General features: G+C 46.8%; 1 protein-coding gene across 1 annotated transcript in view; it reads right to left on the bottom strand.

Annotated features, from left to right (window-relative positions):
- Positions 1-16,639, bottom strand: part of RMDN1 (regulator of microtubule dynamics 1) — a 325,882-nt gene that overhangs the window by 93,867 nt on the left and 215,376 nt on the right. The window contains exon 6 of the mRNA XM_078687071.1: positions 9,572-9,627. Within this exon, the coding sequence (XP_078543197.1) occupies positions 9,572-9,627 (56 nt within the window). The remainder of the gene's footprint in view (positions 1-9,571; positions 9,628-16,639) is intronic.

Genomic DNA, 16,639 nt, shown 5'->3' with positions numbered 1-16,639 from the left:
GAAAGGAGGAAGCTGCAGCCCAAGAACTACGTCAACTCATTGCAAATGCTGAGCAAAAGTCGAGCTAGCCTCTGAGGCGAGAAGGGGAAAACAGGCCAGAGGATGGGGAAAAATCAATGCCACTAGCGTCACCAAGAGCAGAAATCCAATGAAATTCTGTAGTATCACCAAAATACCAGGGTGTCAAGGAGAATATAGCAGACGGCTCCTCTCAAAGCGGAAGAAGGTAGCCTGAAGATGATTAACGCCGATCTGCGCCAACCCGGCATTGGGTAGAGGAGACAAAGAAAGGGCAATCAGTGTTGCAGAGATTGGCACTGGCAGATCCAACATAAGTTTCACAGGTGGGGATCGCAAAGGGCTGTGCACCGGAGCCGAAACTGAGTCAATCACGGATTCGGAGAGCCTTGCTGACACTGAGAGAGGACTCGCTGGTCTGGAGTCAGTCGAGGCCTCACTGACCTTCCTGGGGCCAAGAAGTGCACCACGGGGAGGTTGAGAGCTGATAATGGCATGGAGGGAGAGATAGTATTCCCTCATCTAAGCCGAAGTCACTCTGGCATCGGTAAATACCGGAAAGCGCAGCCCAGATTCTCACTCCAGCCCTTGGGTATCTCTTCACAAGTCACAGCGACAGGTGCATCCTTCTTCTGTCTTCTAAAGGTCCAGAGGTCTTCTGAAGAGGGTATACTGGGGCAGCCCATTTATGCCCAGAGCCGACCTGTGGGTGTGACAACCTCCTGGCCACTCCCTAAAAGAGTAAAAGGACCCAGGTGTGATCCTACCCAATTTTACTGCACCGTGTGTTTTACTGTAAACTAGCCTACTGTGCCCATCTTTACATAAAATAAAATTTGCAAAACCTTTCTTCAGTGCAGAATCCCTCATGCCCACCCAGAGGTAAGGTTTTGATAATGAACAAACAATGCCTTCCGTTATCTCAAAGACGGTTCTGTGGGGGAATTCCCTCATCGACTAGGATTGGTGCCTGGCTGGCTATCAAGAAAATAGAGGGGACAGGCCCAGGTGGGAGCTACATCTGCCTGTGACAAGGCAGGAACCCTTTGAAGTTAATCACGTTCCTGGGCAAAACCCAGATGTCATCCTGTCAGGGAGAAATACATATCCCCATACCCAAGTTCCTTGTCTGGGAGCCATACACATTTCACCACAGGGGAGCCATCCTATGGAAGAGCTAACCTTACCATAGTGAAAAACGACTTTGGTGATTTTTCACTGCAGGGCTTGTAAAACATAAGTACCCATGCCCTTCTTTTTAAATACCATGCACCCTACCCAGTGGGCATTTATGGTCTACTTTAGGGGTGACTTATAAGCATTAAAAAGGAACATCTACAGGTCTGCCTGGATTTCCCAGCTATATATTGTCGGGACTACTGAACACATTGACATATCCCTTGAAATCATTCCGTGGCTGAGCCATCACTATGGCTCTGGGGGCTGCCAAACAAGCTTTGTTGTCCTGCCGGGGTGCTGACGTTGTCCCGCCAAAATTGTATTGGCTGCATAGATTATGGGAAATTGCAGGTCTGGAGAAGCTAACGGCGACAGTAAAGCATACACTGCCACATTTCGATAGAACCAGGGGCTCCTTATCCAATTCCTAGCGACTGAGTTTGCAGAATTGACCTGCCCTGTCTATCTGCGTGTATTTCGCCTCACTCAGCCAGCTGCTTCTGAAGGGTAGCACACCTCATTTATGTACAACTCTCAGCTTCCATAGGGTCCATCTTAATATTATCCTTGGCAAATGTCCAATTAGTCAAGTACTTATATTTAATTTCAGTTATCTTCTCCTTCTCTAACTCCTTCCTTTTTGGGCACTGGTTTATTATTTTCCCCACATGCCAGTGGATGTAGGTGGGTTGATGCGGTTATACATTTTTCAAACAAAAAAAGATTGAAACTATAACAAGCATTTACAATGCAACGGTTTCGCCTTTGCAAAAGTTAGAGCTATTGGCATTGTAAATGACAACATTTTTATTTATGTGTTGGTTTTGAAAACAGATAAATAAATGGCATTGTCATTTACAATGGCAATAGCTTAATCTCTCGCAAATGCCACACACACACCCACAGAGAGCCCCCCACACAGAGCTCCACCCACACACACACACAGAGCCTCCCCACACACACCCACACAGAGCCCCCCACACATACCCACACAGAGCCCCCCCACACACCCACACAGAAACCCCCCCACACAGAGCCCCCCACACACCCACACAGAGCCCCCACACACCTACACAGAGCCCCCCCACACACTGCGAGCCACCATATTATAGTAGCAATTCATTACATACTGAGCGCGTGCATTTTATGATAATGCTTACCCTAACATAATGCTTTCCCTGGTTTAAGGGTGGTATTCCTGGTATATTGTTGGTAGCCATGGCATGACAATACCAAGGAACAAATATAAATACTTTATCTAATAACATTAAAGCTCAAGCAGTCGCAGAGAAAAGAGGAATCAATGCAAGCGAATATACAAAAAACGACGTATTAGTTAAGATGAATAACGAAACCACTCCAAAACACAGTCCAGGTACATGTTGTCAATGGCAAGGCAAAACCTAATTCGTTTCTAAAGGCTCGGGTGTATAAGACCAAACATCGAGGACAGGGCGGGAGCACCGCAGGCAACATGTACTCAGCAACAGTAAGAAGAGACGCTCTGAGATCTAAATGGGCATCTTTACTTTTGACCCAGCCAACATCGAGCATTGAAGAGACAGTCAAACAGAAAACGGTGGCAGAAGAAACTAAACGAGAGCACAGCAGATGGAGAAACAACAGATAGAATATGATCCATTCCCTTTACTCGCAAACATTTGAACGTCTCACCGCACACACGTACAGGTTAAAAGAGACAAATCTACAGACTGCACATCACAAACTCTATGCGGACTGGGAGTGACATAAGAGCGCACAGGAGAGAACTAAATACAGTTAAAATGGAAAATGATGTGGAAATGCAAGGCTTCCAGAAGACACAATGCAGTAGGTTCTCCTTATCCTGAAGTCCCAAGCCCGCCCCTAACTCACCTGAGAGTCCCTGAATTCCACCACCACATTCTCACTGCTCCAGCGTGCCGCCATCTTCATCCGGCAACACGTGATGTCACAGAATAACAAGCCCGCAGCGCACGACGGGAAGTGTAGTTCATTTGGAGTAGAAGGAGACGGAAATGCGAGGTCGCAGTAGAAATGCTAGCGGGCGGGGTTGCTGAGATGACAGGATGTAGGGAACTATTGAGGGTGTGGGTCGAAAGACAAGTAGGCGATATATGCTGATTAAGGGAAGGATGTAGCTTGCAAGCTTCATATGTCGCCTGTAGGGTTGCCACCTGGCCGTTTTTTTTAATGCCCCTTCTGGTACAAAAATAAGCAAAATCACCCAAAGCCGGTATTTTTACCCTTAATCTGTGCGTAATTCAAACAGCAAATGTAATTAGAACAACCTTTTAGATGTGCACCAGAGCTGCGTTCACGGTTCCTGTTAATTAAAGTAAACAAAGGCAACAACGTCATGTTACGATTTTGTTTATGTACAATTTAATATCATGTTCAGGCTATTGCAGGGTCTTAAAACACAAACAGATGGTCGGTCACGGACAGCGGGAGGGGGGGGCGGCGGGAACGGCCAGCACTCACCTAGACCTGGACTTCCTCCAGCGGCGGTCGGCCGCGGAATGGCCAAAACAAACATGGACGATAAAAAAAAAATAAACCCCGCCCACGGCCGCATGACGTTGTCAAAGGGGCAGGATGAGTAAAAATGGCCGGAACGCCCCCGAATCTGCTCCACAATTGACGGACAGATCTCTGTTCCAATGGCTAGCCTCCATTTATGGAGCTAGCCAATGGAACAGAGGGGCGGGACATGAGTACACATCTCCAGACATAAGCTTTCGCCTTGCGCAGAAAGTCTGCGGCGCAGCCTTTCGGCGAGGCGAAACCTAAAAAGGAATGTCTAGGGTTGGCAAATGGTTTATTTTCCAGGTTGAATTAGGCAGGTTCAATACTGCCTAGAAGGGCAGGCCTGGAGAAATGTTTTGTATTGTCACATTGGTGGTGGTACAATATGTGCTGCAGTCCACTGGTGACAATTTAATTACAGGCCTTATGTACACTTTTGCACTATATACTAGGGACTTGCAGGTAAGTTAAATATTCCACTCAGCAGTGTAGCCAATTCCAACATGTGTTAGGTGTCAGAGCACAAGCAGTGGGGCCCGTTTAGCAGTGCCTCAGTAATAGCTGACTGCTCGGGGGGGATCCAGCCAATGCTGCCTTTCTTTACCTTGGTGGGATGGGGCCAAAGGTAAAATGTGGGCAGAGCGGACTGACCCACATGGAATGGGGTGTCCTTCTTTATCATAAAGTTCTAAAAACTAGCTTGTCTAGAAAGAAGGAAGTTAAGGGGGTTGCACACACAGCACTTTAAGCTTTCTGACATGCTCAGCCGACGTGATGGACCGAAAAACACACAGGCAGCTATGCATTAGCTCAAATAGGCCCCCACCTAGAAATTCAGAACAAAGTTAAGGTCCTACTGAGGCATATTAAAAAGGAAATGGGGAGCATTTATGACAGACTCTTCAAAAACTCATAACGATTGGAGATTTGTAGAGAGGGCTGATCTGGCAAGCAAATGAAGGGTGAAAAAGCTGAAATAAAACCTTCAACTGTGCTCATAATACACATTTTCAAAGCTACAGAAAACACAATGTGCAGCACATTTGAAATGCACATCTTCATATGATCAATACCCTGCCCTGCGTTAGAGGAAAGAAAACGGTTCCACTACTAGGCACAGGCCGATAGCAGCAGGAACTGGCACAGGTAAGCACGGTGGGTGGTGGGGCGGAGCAGGACGCAGCAGGGGGGGAAGCCGACAGACAACAGAATAGGTGTTATTTCTTTATTTCATTATACCTATTTTGTTGTCTGTCAACTCCCACCCCACACTGCCCCGCCCCCGCTCCACCCCACCACGTTTACCTGTGCCGGCCACCGCTGGCAGATAGGATGCTGCCGACAACCTCGGTAATGAACGGAAGGAACTCAAATGTCCCCATTCAATCTCCAGGCATAAACATGGGGGGGTTGGGGTGCAGCACCTGCCCCTTCAGCTGTAAGAGGAAGTGCACTCCGAGTAAGAGCAGAAGTGGGAGGGAGCAAAGACAGTCACAGGAGATCTGCTTATTACACCCTTTGCAGCCAGTCTGGGGCAACTATAATCACTTGTACGCGGTCCTGGTGTACATGAACATCAAGTCACCATAATTCCGGGGAAAGCGGAAGTGACATTACAAAACCTTTGACCTTTAATTTCACTCACACACACATGCCCACACACACATACATTCACACGCACACACACACACTCTCTCACATAAACACACGCTCACCGGTAAGCATGCACAAAACATACATTCAAAAGCATTTTTTTGACTCATCTCATCTGCCAGGAAAGGTCATTTTCTAGCTAATTTTACTCCATTTTCTTTACTACACAAATGAAGAACAATGAAACATTATTCACAATTAATGTAATGCAAAACTGAGAGAAAACAAAGAGAATGGAATCCCAACTGACGTCAGTAAGGACGAATTGCCACTGTGCTCCGGGCACTGATTTTGCCACCTCTTTGGTTGCAAAGACAGTGCTGGGGTCGTATGCGGCAGCCCCTAAATGACATATACACTTGTGAAGCTGCCTTAACGCTCACAGTATCAAAGGAATTGGGGGAAATGCCTAATACAGGGGAAAATCTACTTTTAGACTAAAAGCCTACCCCAGAGCTCTTTGCGGTGAAAACTGGAGGGCACAGAATAGCGAGTAATACGCATTCTCACTAGTTGTGAAGGGATCTATCTGATGGGTGTCTGTTGAAAATTGCCCTTTCCAAAGGGTGACCCAAAATTGTTTACCTTCCTCCTCCCCTCTTTGCAGAATTTGTTTTTGTTGGATTTATGACTGTGTGCACTTTACCACTGCTAACCAGTGGTAAAGTTTTTGTGCTCTCACCTTAAAGCATGGTAGAATTGACTTATACCCAAGTGGGATATTTAATTTACTTATAAGCCCCTAATAAAGTGTGCAACATATGCCCAGTACCAAATTAGAAATTAAATGCAATTAGCGGGCCTGCAGCACTCTTTGTGCCACCCACTTAAGTAGCCCTTTAACTATGTTTCAGGCCTGCTATTACAAAACCTGTGTAAGCAGTTTAAACTGCCATTTTGACCGGGCAAAATAAACCTTTTGTCAGGGCCAAACCTTCCAAACCAGCACAGAGGGCAGTCTGCAATGTATTTGAAAAGTAGGATATGCACTTTTTAGTTTTACATGTCATGGTAGTGAAAAACTCTTAAATTCATTTTTGACTACTATGAGGTCTATATCTTCCATAGGATAACATTGTGATTACCTTATTACATTTTATAAGTGTAATTTCCAAATGTGAAGTTTTAATTGTCCAGGTTTGGCCTCTCTGGAACGCTAATCTAAAATCTTAACTTATGGTGAAGTTGGATTTTAAATTACAATTCTGAAAATACAATTTTTAGAAAGTTGCCATTTTCATGCCTTAGCCATTTCATGCCTGCAGCCTGTCTCTGGTCACATGACTGGGAGTAGTTGGCAGTTGGACTGTATTCCTCTCAGACAGCCGCACACAATGGGAACTGAGGAATGACTTGGTGGGCCAACAAATGGCAGGTTAGGGGGTAGAGGTCAGCACAGTCCCACTTGCACCTTAATAAGCTGTGTCCTGTCTCCTCACAATTGGCCTAACAACTGTTTTGTCAATGTGGCCAGCTGCGAGCCAGGGAAGGGGTGTCTTTGACAATCCAAGAACTTCAAAGGACCTTTCCAGAAACTTCTCCCACCTTCCAGGAGAAAGGGCCCCGGGGTATAAAAACAGGACCCTAGACCCCACCACTTTAGTACACTTTGGACCTGTGGCTACTCTGCCAGGAAGGACTGCTGTGCTCAGCTGGAATCCTGCTTTGCTGTGTTGACCTGCTGCCTGCTGCCCTCTTGCCTGGATGAGAAGGATTGGTCCTGCATTTCTTGACCCCAGAACCCAGATTGACTCCAAGGGCTAATTGGCTGGCCTCCTGATCTGACGTCTCAGGGACATAACAAGCTTCCAACAACCAACTCTGCCATCTGTGTACCTACCCTGCCAAGTGATGTCACCCCAGTGGGCATAAGGTGCTTACCAGCGGAAACGGTGCATCTTCTCTGCTGAGCGGAGCATCCTCGAACAGAACCATCTCCTTGGCTAAGTAGTGCATCCTCAAGCTGAACCGATGCATCGTCACTTCTGCGTGAATTGGACCTGGCACAGAAAGCCCACATCGCTCTCACAGTCCTTGGAACCATAGCATCACCGATGGCACACCATATCTCTAGCGAAGGTACTCCCATCTCCTGCTGACAGCAGCCTCAATGACGATGCCGGACTCTGCATTGAAGCCTCGCAGCTCTTCGGAACTGACGCATCACCAGCTGCGCGCCACACTCCCGGTGCTAGACTTCACATCGCAAACCCCATCAAAGGGACCCTCATCGTTGATGCAATAGGAAATCTCACCGCCGCCTCGCTGCATCTTGGACCCGACGCATAGCTTCGACTGCCCAGCGTTTCTTCGATCCAGTTACATGCAACACTTCGCAACCAGAATCTTTCTGCAACCAGGATTTAAGGTGCTGTGTTCAGCTGGCCTAGCTGGATCTTGTAGCCAGCCCATGCTCCATCGTGATCAGCCTGAACTCGTGACTTGGTTCCGGTGCAACCAGATATCCCATGTAGGCTCTTTGTTAATTCTTCTGCAATTTCAACCTAAAACTTTAAAATTGAATATCTCTGGTTTTACTGATTGCATTTTTGTCATTTTGATCTTGTTTTATGTATTACTATCTACCCTATTTTTCTTGGTGTGGGGTCTTTTTGTGTGCTGTTTTCACTGTTTTTGTGTCTGAAGTGTTGCACAAATACCTTTACACATTGCCTATAAATTAATCCTGACTTCTCTGTGCCAAGCTACCAGAGGGTTAGCACAAGTTATTTGGCAGTTTACTTTTGCCCTACCCAGTCTAGAACTGTGGTTGCTGCTTGACCAGTGCTCACACCCCGGCCAACCAGTAACCCAATTTGTAACAGTGTCACACAGGACAAAGATGGTTTGTACTACTTCCAGGTGGAGAACACCAGTTGTGGTTGGCAAAATAACCTCATCTCAGGCTGTTTGCTCTTGTGTTCAAGGAGCCAGTCAGATGTCTGGCAAGTATCCAAATCCCATTCACCTCAGCCCAATCCCTAAGGCTCAGCTCTTCCTGGCACAGAGGCTGGGAGCCCACCAACCCTTCTTGCTTACATACCACATCACTGTTTTGTTGTCCATAAGGATTTGAACATCCTGACTGCAAAGTTCAATCAAATAGCCAACAGTTTGAGCAAGTTGATGTAGACCAGGGATCTCTGATCTCCAGTTTTCAAAGATGGATACATGCATCCTCACTGTGGCCACTGCTGGTGGTAGGCAAAAGAACTTCCCGCAAGACATGTTCTTCACTACTGAACACCACTGGAGATCCATCATGTTCAAAAGCTTCCCCCGTGTAAGAACCGTTGAAGATGGATACACCACTCGAGAGCCCCTATGTGCCATTGCACATGAGATTGTGCATAAGTGCAATCTAAAAAAAAACAAGAAGCCAGGCTAGAAGGAAAAGATCATCAGGGCTGGTATCTCAGATCTCTTCTGAAATATCAGAATCACAATGCAATCATAACATTCTCGGCTGCGTAAGACCATGCACAATGGATAGACTGTATGCTCAAAGGCTGCTGCAAATGGCTGAATGAGATACCCTGTGGATCATGTCTAAATAGGGGCTTAGTTCAGGGCCTCACAAAAGGTCAGGCCCTGCATGCTTTAGCGATATGTGAGAACGATAAAAAAACAGACGTGTGACAAGATGGAGCATTATAGCCATAAGCCCATGGAACAAGAAACTAGCAACACACCTTTTAATTATAGAAAACATCCAGTTGCACATATGTGAAAAACACACTAATTAAAAACACTGTATGCAACATATTCAAATCTGGGATATCAGACATTGTGTATGGAGATTTAATGCCTGCCATTTTATTCTGATATGGCAAAGGTCCATATGAATACAAGCCTAGAGAGAATGGAAAAATGCTGTGCCAACCTAGCCTTAAAATTTTACACCTTCTTTCCTGTACTGTGAACTCAAATGGAGAGCCTGTGAAAAGGTGACTTGTATGTTGATTTTGAAACACTAAGAATTGATGTGAAGGAAACACTTCTTCCATGGTTACGCGGGTAGTCTAAAAAAGAGGTAAGCCGTTGTGAGACGGATAGATAATATGAGTTCCATATGTTGGGGCTAGAAAGAATAGCAATTTAAAATCAATATAAAGTGATCAAAATAGTGAACATTTGCAGTACTGTTTAAGGACATTTTGGAATCATTCATTCTTTGAGGAAGCAACCTTACCACAAGCCTAACAGGTGAATCGTAGTAGCATCCTTATTATTCAGTTCAATGGCTTTCTACAACAAAAAAATAGAAAACAACACACATAATGCATCACCTCTATTAAACACATATGTTCAAAAGTAAAATGCAGTGCAATCTAATTGTCTGGCATCTCAAAGTTACTTGGTAGCACAAACAAAAAGATATTTCCAGAAAGGAACATTTGCATTAGTTGTTGAATAACAAAGGTGATTATTTTTCTATCCACGCTATTGGTAACCAGAGACTGCAAATATTATCACATAATAAAAACATGTAGCACTCATGTTAACCTGCCCCAGTCAACCACACGAGTCAGAGCTCGGTAGGGCGATGGACTAAGTCTTCAATGTACCACATTGGTGAGTGATATATTGGACATGCACTTGGATATATTTGTGCCCTGAATAACTTGTTTCTACTAAGTGACTGTCATTACTGAAATAAGATTTACGAGTATTAAGGCACACTCACTGAGAGATTATGAATGAACTATGCATGTCCAAATGGCGGACCGAGTAAATAGATAACATTGTGCATTATGCAGTCTGTTTTCTCTTACAGCAGTTTTTCCTGTCCAATGAAGAGGAGATAGGAGTGTTTTAAATGTGGTGAAATCGTTAATAGGAACACAATGGCATTGAGAAAGGCCTAATTGCTGAAACGCGTCTGCCAAATTAAAGTGAAGACTGTGAACCACAGAGTGCTCCGTGATTTCCTTGTTCTGGGAATTTGGTGGTTAATATTTTCGTGATGGCCGCAGTCACGACGGAGGCACCCGCCCACAAGTTGTTCGTCAGCGTTTGTGGCATTTGGTGGAAAGTTTAGTGGATGTGCGCCAGAAGTGCCGCTGACCACCAGTGTATTGTGTTAATCGACAAGAGGTGGTCATTACAATAATTAAAGGAAGCAAATTACTAAACATAGCACCTACGGATACTTGCCTGTGGTTGGTCAGAGATCTGTTGGGCGATGTACTAAGTCTTCAATGTGCCACATTGGTGAGTGAAATATCAGACATTCAATTGGATATATTGGTGCCCTGAATAACTCGTTTCTACCAAGTGACTATCATTACTGAAATGAGATTTAAGAGTATTAAGGCACACTCACTGAGAGATTATAAATGAACTATGCATGTCAAAACATGGAGCTGAATAAAATTAGGTAGGGTCTTGAAAGGATAAATAACTAGATCTATCATTGACTGCAGGAAAAATGAAAAAGTGTAATGCAGACTTAGATATGCTTTTAATTCTGTACTGTAACCACATCTGCTGGCTGCAGATCATTTTACAACTAGCTGTTGCAGATCATTTTACAACTAGCATGGCCCTTCTTGAGTGTACTGTAAACTTGTGACTTACTGGTTCTAGTGGGCTGTACAAGGAGACTGTACAAATAGTATTTTGGCAAAGGGTATTAAAGAGAGAGTTGTCTGTTTTAATAAATTAGAGATCTTTAGATTGATTGTTGTGTAACAAGGAATAGATTTTCTAGTGAGGGCTTGCTAATAAAGTGTACTGTACTCCTAAATTCATAAAACTACCAAGCTAAATATGTTTTTGGACTCCAGTTTTTTTGCAAATTCTTCACGATGATTGTGAATAATTCGCAGTTATGCACAAAAACACTACCATAATTGGCCTACTTTATAAAAGTATATGAATGGGTTAACAAACACATACTAGCCATCCAGAAGTGTAGTTACAAAATAAAAAAATGAAACATAGATTTTTATTTGCTGCCACTTTATCAGAGAGCATTGAAAAGGTTGCCATTAATGGTTGATTTGTATGAGAGTGGTGTCCCATTCTTATGCTTAGTTTTTACATTTCCTGAGATTATTGTATGTATCTAATGAGAAAAAGAAAAAGTTCATCAAAAACCTCAGTTTTCAGGTATGTGAAATAAATGTAATTTGGAGGAAGAAATGCTTGAAAAGGTATATGTGAGAATGTTAAAAGACAGCTTTAAATATTTTTGAAAAATATTCATACTCCATGAGTGGTAGTGTGAGTGGTTTTATATATTTATTGAAAGGTGAGTAAGACGCTTTATGATTGAATGAGTATGTAACAGTTTGTCTGAAGTGCAGACTAGGTGTGTGAAAAGTTTTTTTACAGTGTGTTGCCCGTTTGATGCATGCTCTAACTGCTAGAAAAAGAAACGTTATGTCAAGGGTTAAACATATACCTAACAATGTATTAGAAGATGTGGAAAGATTTACATGTCTACATATAATTTGCTGTTTACAATGAATGCTTTTCTTTGAATTCTGGGATTTGTAGTCATGTTTATTGTATTGTAAACGAGGAGCACAAGACTCAGAACTGAAAGCACAAGTTACTATTTGTGTAACGATATATCTGTAAGAGACATTAGTTAGTGATAGATTCCTTACCTTAGAATATCCCCAGGCGTCAGACTGGATGCAGAAAGTTTTTGCTTAGCAGAACCCCTGCGCATCAGTAGGTGGCGTCCTGCAGCTCCGCATCCGTCAATGGCGTCGCAATCGCCGAGCTGACGCCACGGAGAGTACTTAAGAACCACCCATGCGCGCTGACATCAGTTCTGTACACGACTTTCCGCGTCAGGAACGCAGAACCATGCAAGATACTGACCATTGGTGCATAAAACTAGGGCCCTAAAAGAGATGACCTCAACCCTAGTAATCAGTTCGCAGAACGGGGAGGATGGGTGGGGCGGTAAGGAATCTATGACTAACTAATAACTCTTACAGATATATCGTTACACAAGTAGTAACTTGTGCATCTGAACGAGACACGTTAGTGATAGATTCCTTACCTTAGAATAGATACCCCAGCAATACCAACCCCTGTGGTGGGTCTGCGAACAGGATTACACCAGAAAGTCACAGAGCACAGAACGGCCAAAGAAGCCGTCACTCCGGACTTGACTGTAAAGGCACTAGTGCTTGGTAAACGTGTGCAGCGAGGCCCACCTAGCTCCCTGACAAATGTCCTGCAAGGGAACGTCACGTCCCAAGGCAGTAGTGGCTGCCGTTGCCCTGGTGGAATGGGAGCGCAGCCCCACAGGAGGCTCCTTCTTAGCCAAGGAGTAACATGCTTTGATGCACAGAACGACCCATCAGGAGATGGTCCGTTTGTGCACGGCCCAACCTTTTTTGGCACCCATGTATCCAACAATGAGCTGGTCATCCACCCGGAACTGTTGGGTACGTTGCAGATGGAATGCGAATGCCCTTTTTGGGTCCAGACAGTGGAGCCTCTCCTCATCCCTCGAGGGATGTGGAGGCAGAAAGAAGGTGGGCAAAGTGATGGTCTGCCCGATGTGGAAGGGTGTGACAACCTTTGGCAGGAAAGGAGGACGGGTCCTTAAAACCACCTTGTCCGGATAAACGGAAAGGAAAGGAGGTTTGGAAGAAAGAGCCTGAAGCACTCTCACTCTTCTGGCAGAGGTGATGGCCACCAGGAAAGCCGTCTTTAAAGTGGGAAGACGTAAGGGACAGGTATGAAGGGGCTCAAAAGGAGCGCACATCAGAAAGGCCAAGACAAGATTTAAGTCCCACTGAGGCATTATGAAAGGCCCGGGTGGAAACGTATGCATAATACCTTTGAGGAAACGGTTAACAACCGGGGACTTAAAAAGAGAAGGATGATCAGGAAGCCGTAAAAAAGGGGGAAATGGCAGAAAGATAACTCTTGATAGTGCATAGAGCAGAGCCCTGCTGGGCCAAGGAAAGAACGAACAGAAGAACCTCGGAAAGAGGGGCAGAAAGGGGATCCACAGCCTTTGCTGTGCACCATGCCACAAATTTGTTCCACCTGCAGGCATATACCGTCTTAGTGGAGGGACGCCTGACTGCCAAAATGACATCACAGACTTCGGAAGGAAGCGGTCAACTGCCGCTGCTCAATCTCCACACATGGAGGTGGAGATTGGACAGGTTCAGGTGGAGGACCGTCCCCGCTGCTGCGACAGAAGATCCTCCTGAAGAGGCAGTCGGATCGAGGGATCGATCGCCATGCTGAGTAGATCAGGATACCAGTATCTTCGTGTCCAATCCGGAGCCATAAGGATGACTTGGGCCCGGTCACGCCTAATCTTCTTCAGCACTCTGGGCAGAAGGGGTATAGATGGAAAGGCGTACAACAGACCGCAGCTCCACACGTGATGAAAAGCGTCTCCGAGCGAGTGCCGCCTTGGAAATTCCAACGCGCAGAACTGATGACATTGCGCGTTCCCTTCAGGTGGCGAATAGATCTAACCAAGGCTCTCCCCACTGCTGAAAGAGACCTTGCACCACGTCCGAGTCCAGATGCCATTCGTGATCCATCAGGCACCAGCGACTGAGTTTGTCCGCCCTGGCATTCAGAGAACCTGCCAGGTGTTGAACCACCAGGGTAATGCCCTGATGTTCCAGCCATGTCCAGAGGCGCAGAACCCCCTTAGATAGGGTCCAGGACCCCACCGTGCCCTGTTTGTTGCAATACCACATGGCGGTGGTGTTGTCCATGAACACCTGAACCACACTTCCCCGGACAGAGGGAAGGAATGCTTTCAGTGCAAGTCGGATCGCCCGCAGCTCCAGAAGGTTGATATAGAGCCAGGACTCCGCTGGAGACCAGAGGCCTCTGATCTCCGACTCTCCCAAATGGCCTCCCTATCCCAGGAGGGACGCATCCATCACTACTGTGTGCTCCGGTTTGGGAACGGAGAGGGATCTGCCACGGACCCAATCGCGATTCGTGAGCCACCACTGCAATTGTTGTGCAGTGCCCTCCGAGATCTGGACATGATTGGACAGGTTGCCCTGATGCTGCGCCCACTGTAGTTTCAGGTCCCACTTCAGAGCCCGCATATGCCATCTGGCATGTGTCACCAGCAGGATGTAGGAGGCCATCAGGCCCAGGAGCCGGAGGGTCATCCTGACTGAAAGCCGGGATATAGGCTGAAAGATCGGAATCATAGCCTGAATATACCTGACTCGCTGCTCGGGAGGATAAACCCTAAACCGAATCGAATCCAGAAACGCCCCGATGAAGGGGAACTTCTGAGAGGGACTCAGGTGCGACTTCGGCAGGTTGATGGAGAATCCCAGCAAGTGCAGGAGGTCGGCCGTAGTCTGAAGGTGGTTGACGACTGCCTGGGGCGAGCCCGCCTTAAACAACCAGTCGTCGAGGTAGGGGAAGACTGACACCCCTGACCTGCGCAGATGAGCTGCGACCACCGCCATAACCTTCGTGAACACCCGAGGGGCACTGGTAAGGCCGAAGGGGAGCACGGCACACTGAAAACGCTCCTGGCCCACCGTGAATCGCAGGTAACGCCGGTGGGCCTGCAGGACGGGGATATGAAAATAAGTGTCCTGCAAGTCCAACTCTACCATCCAGTCTCCAAGATCGAGAGCAGCCAAGACCTGAGCCAGAGTCAGCATTTTGAATTTCTCCTTCCGGAGGAAGCGATTAACGTCACTGGGGTCCAAGATGGGGCGCAGGCCCCCCCCTTGTCCTTCTTGGGGACCAGAAAGTAGTGGGAATAACAACCACTCCCTACTTCCTGCCCACAAACGCGCTCGATAGCCCCCTTGGCAAAGAGGGCCGTAACTTCCTGTTGGAGGAGAACCAGATGATCCCCCGACATGCTGTGGCACCGAGGTGGCATGGCCGGGGGGAGGACTGAAAGGGGAGGGAGTAACCCTTTCGGATTATCTGCAGCACCCACTTGTCCGACGTAATGTCGCACCAGTGGGGGAGGTGGTGGCGGAGCCTGCCACCCACCGGCCTGGGGTGCCCACCGAAACTCGGACTAGGAAAGTTTGGAAGTAGGCGCAGCGGGGTGGGAGTGGACTGACCTGCACGCTGATTCCCAGATCCGCCCCTGTGGAAGCCGCGACTACGACTGCGCTGGGACTGGTTCTGCACTGGCTAATTGAAGGAACGTGCCTGGGCGCCTCTGCCTTTGCCACGAAAGGAACGAAACCCAGGAGTGGCCGGGGTCTATGCATAAAGACCCAAGGACTTGGCCGGGGCCCGCGAGTCCTTAAAACGCTCCAATGAACTATCAGCCTTATCGAGGGATGGAAGCAAGCGGTGGTGACTCCACTGATCAAAAAGCCCTCTCTGGACCAGACAATCCCTGCAAGCTTTAGACCCATCTCTCTCCTGCCATATCCGGTTAAAATCCTGGAAAAGGCAGTTAGCAGGACTCTATCGTGCTTCTTGGAGGACAATCATCTGCTTTACAGAGACCAATTCGGGTTCCGCCCAGCTCATGGGACTGAGTCGGCTCTGGCCACCATGCTGGACAACTTACGTATGCGGGCCGACACTGGGAATGCCACTGTTTTAGTGCTCTTCGATATGTCGGCCGCGTTTGACACGGTGAGCCATTTAATCTTAGTGGAGAGATTGGAGAAGATAGGGGTGAAGGGACGGGTGTTGCAATGGCTGCAGTCCTATCCAGCGTGGAGACAGCAGGTGGTAACCTTGGCACCGGTTTCCTCCAGCAAATCCCCGGTAGTCCATGGGGTGCCACAGGGCTCTGCAATTAGCCCTATTCTTTTCAATGTCTATCTGCAGCCCCTGTTCCCCATTATTAAATCATTTGGAGTCGACCTAGTCAATTATGCCGACTGTACACAACTGGCGTTCTACTTTGAAGGAGAACATGCAATATCCCTGGACATGTTCCAGCAGTGTATGCGTCGGACGGCTGTCTGACTCCGAAGAAATTCTCTACAGTTCAATGGTGGGAAGACTGAGGTGGTGTACTGCTCCTCTGTCAGGATGTCTAAACATTTACCATTGGAGTTTAGGCTTACTCCCGAGGAGGAACCGCTGGCTCCGGTCAGCAAGGTACGCAATTTGGGGGTTCTGATTGATGATAATCTTCAGATGGAGTCACAGGCAAATAAGACCGCCAGTGTGTGCTTCTCCCTAATGCCATGCTACGTCAGATACTACCACTAGTCACACTCCCTTGTAGTGAGAAGCACAGTGATAAACAGGCTGGACTATTGCAACTCCCTGTACTTGGGAGCACCACAGTACATCTTTCAGG

Source organism: Lissotriton helveticus, chromosome 4_1, assembly GCF_964261635.1.
Source record: "Lissotriton helveticus chromosome 4_1, aLisHel1.1, whole genome shotgun sequence".
Taxonomy (NCBI): domain Eukaryota; kingdom Metazoa; phylum Chordata; class Amphibia; order Caudata; family Salamandridae; genus Lissotriton; species Lissotriton helveticus.
This window is presented reverse-complemented; position numbering and strand designations above follow the sequence as displayed.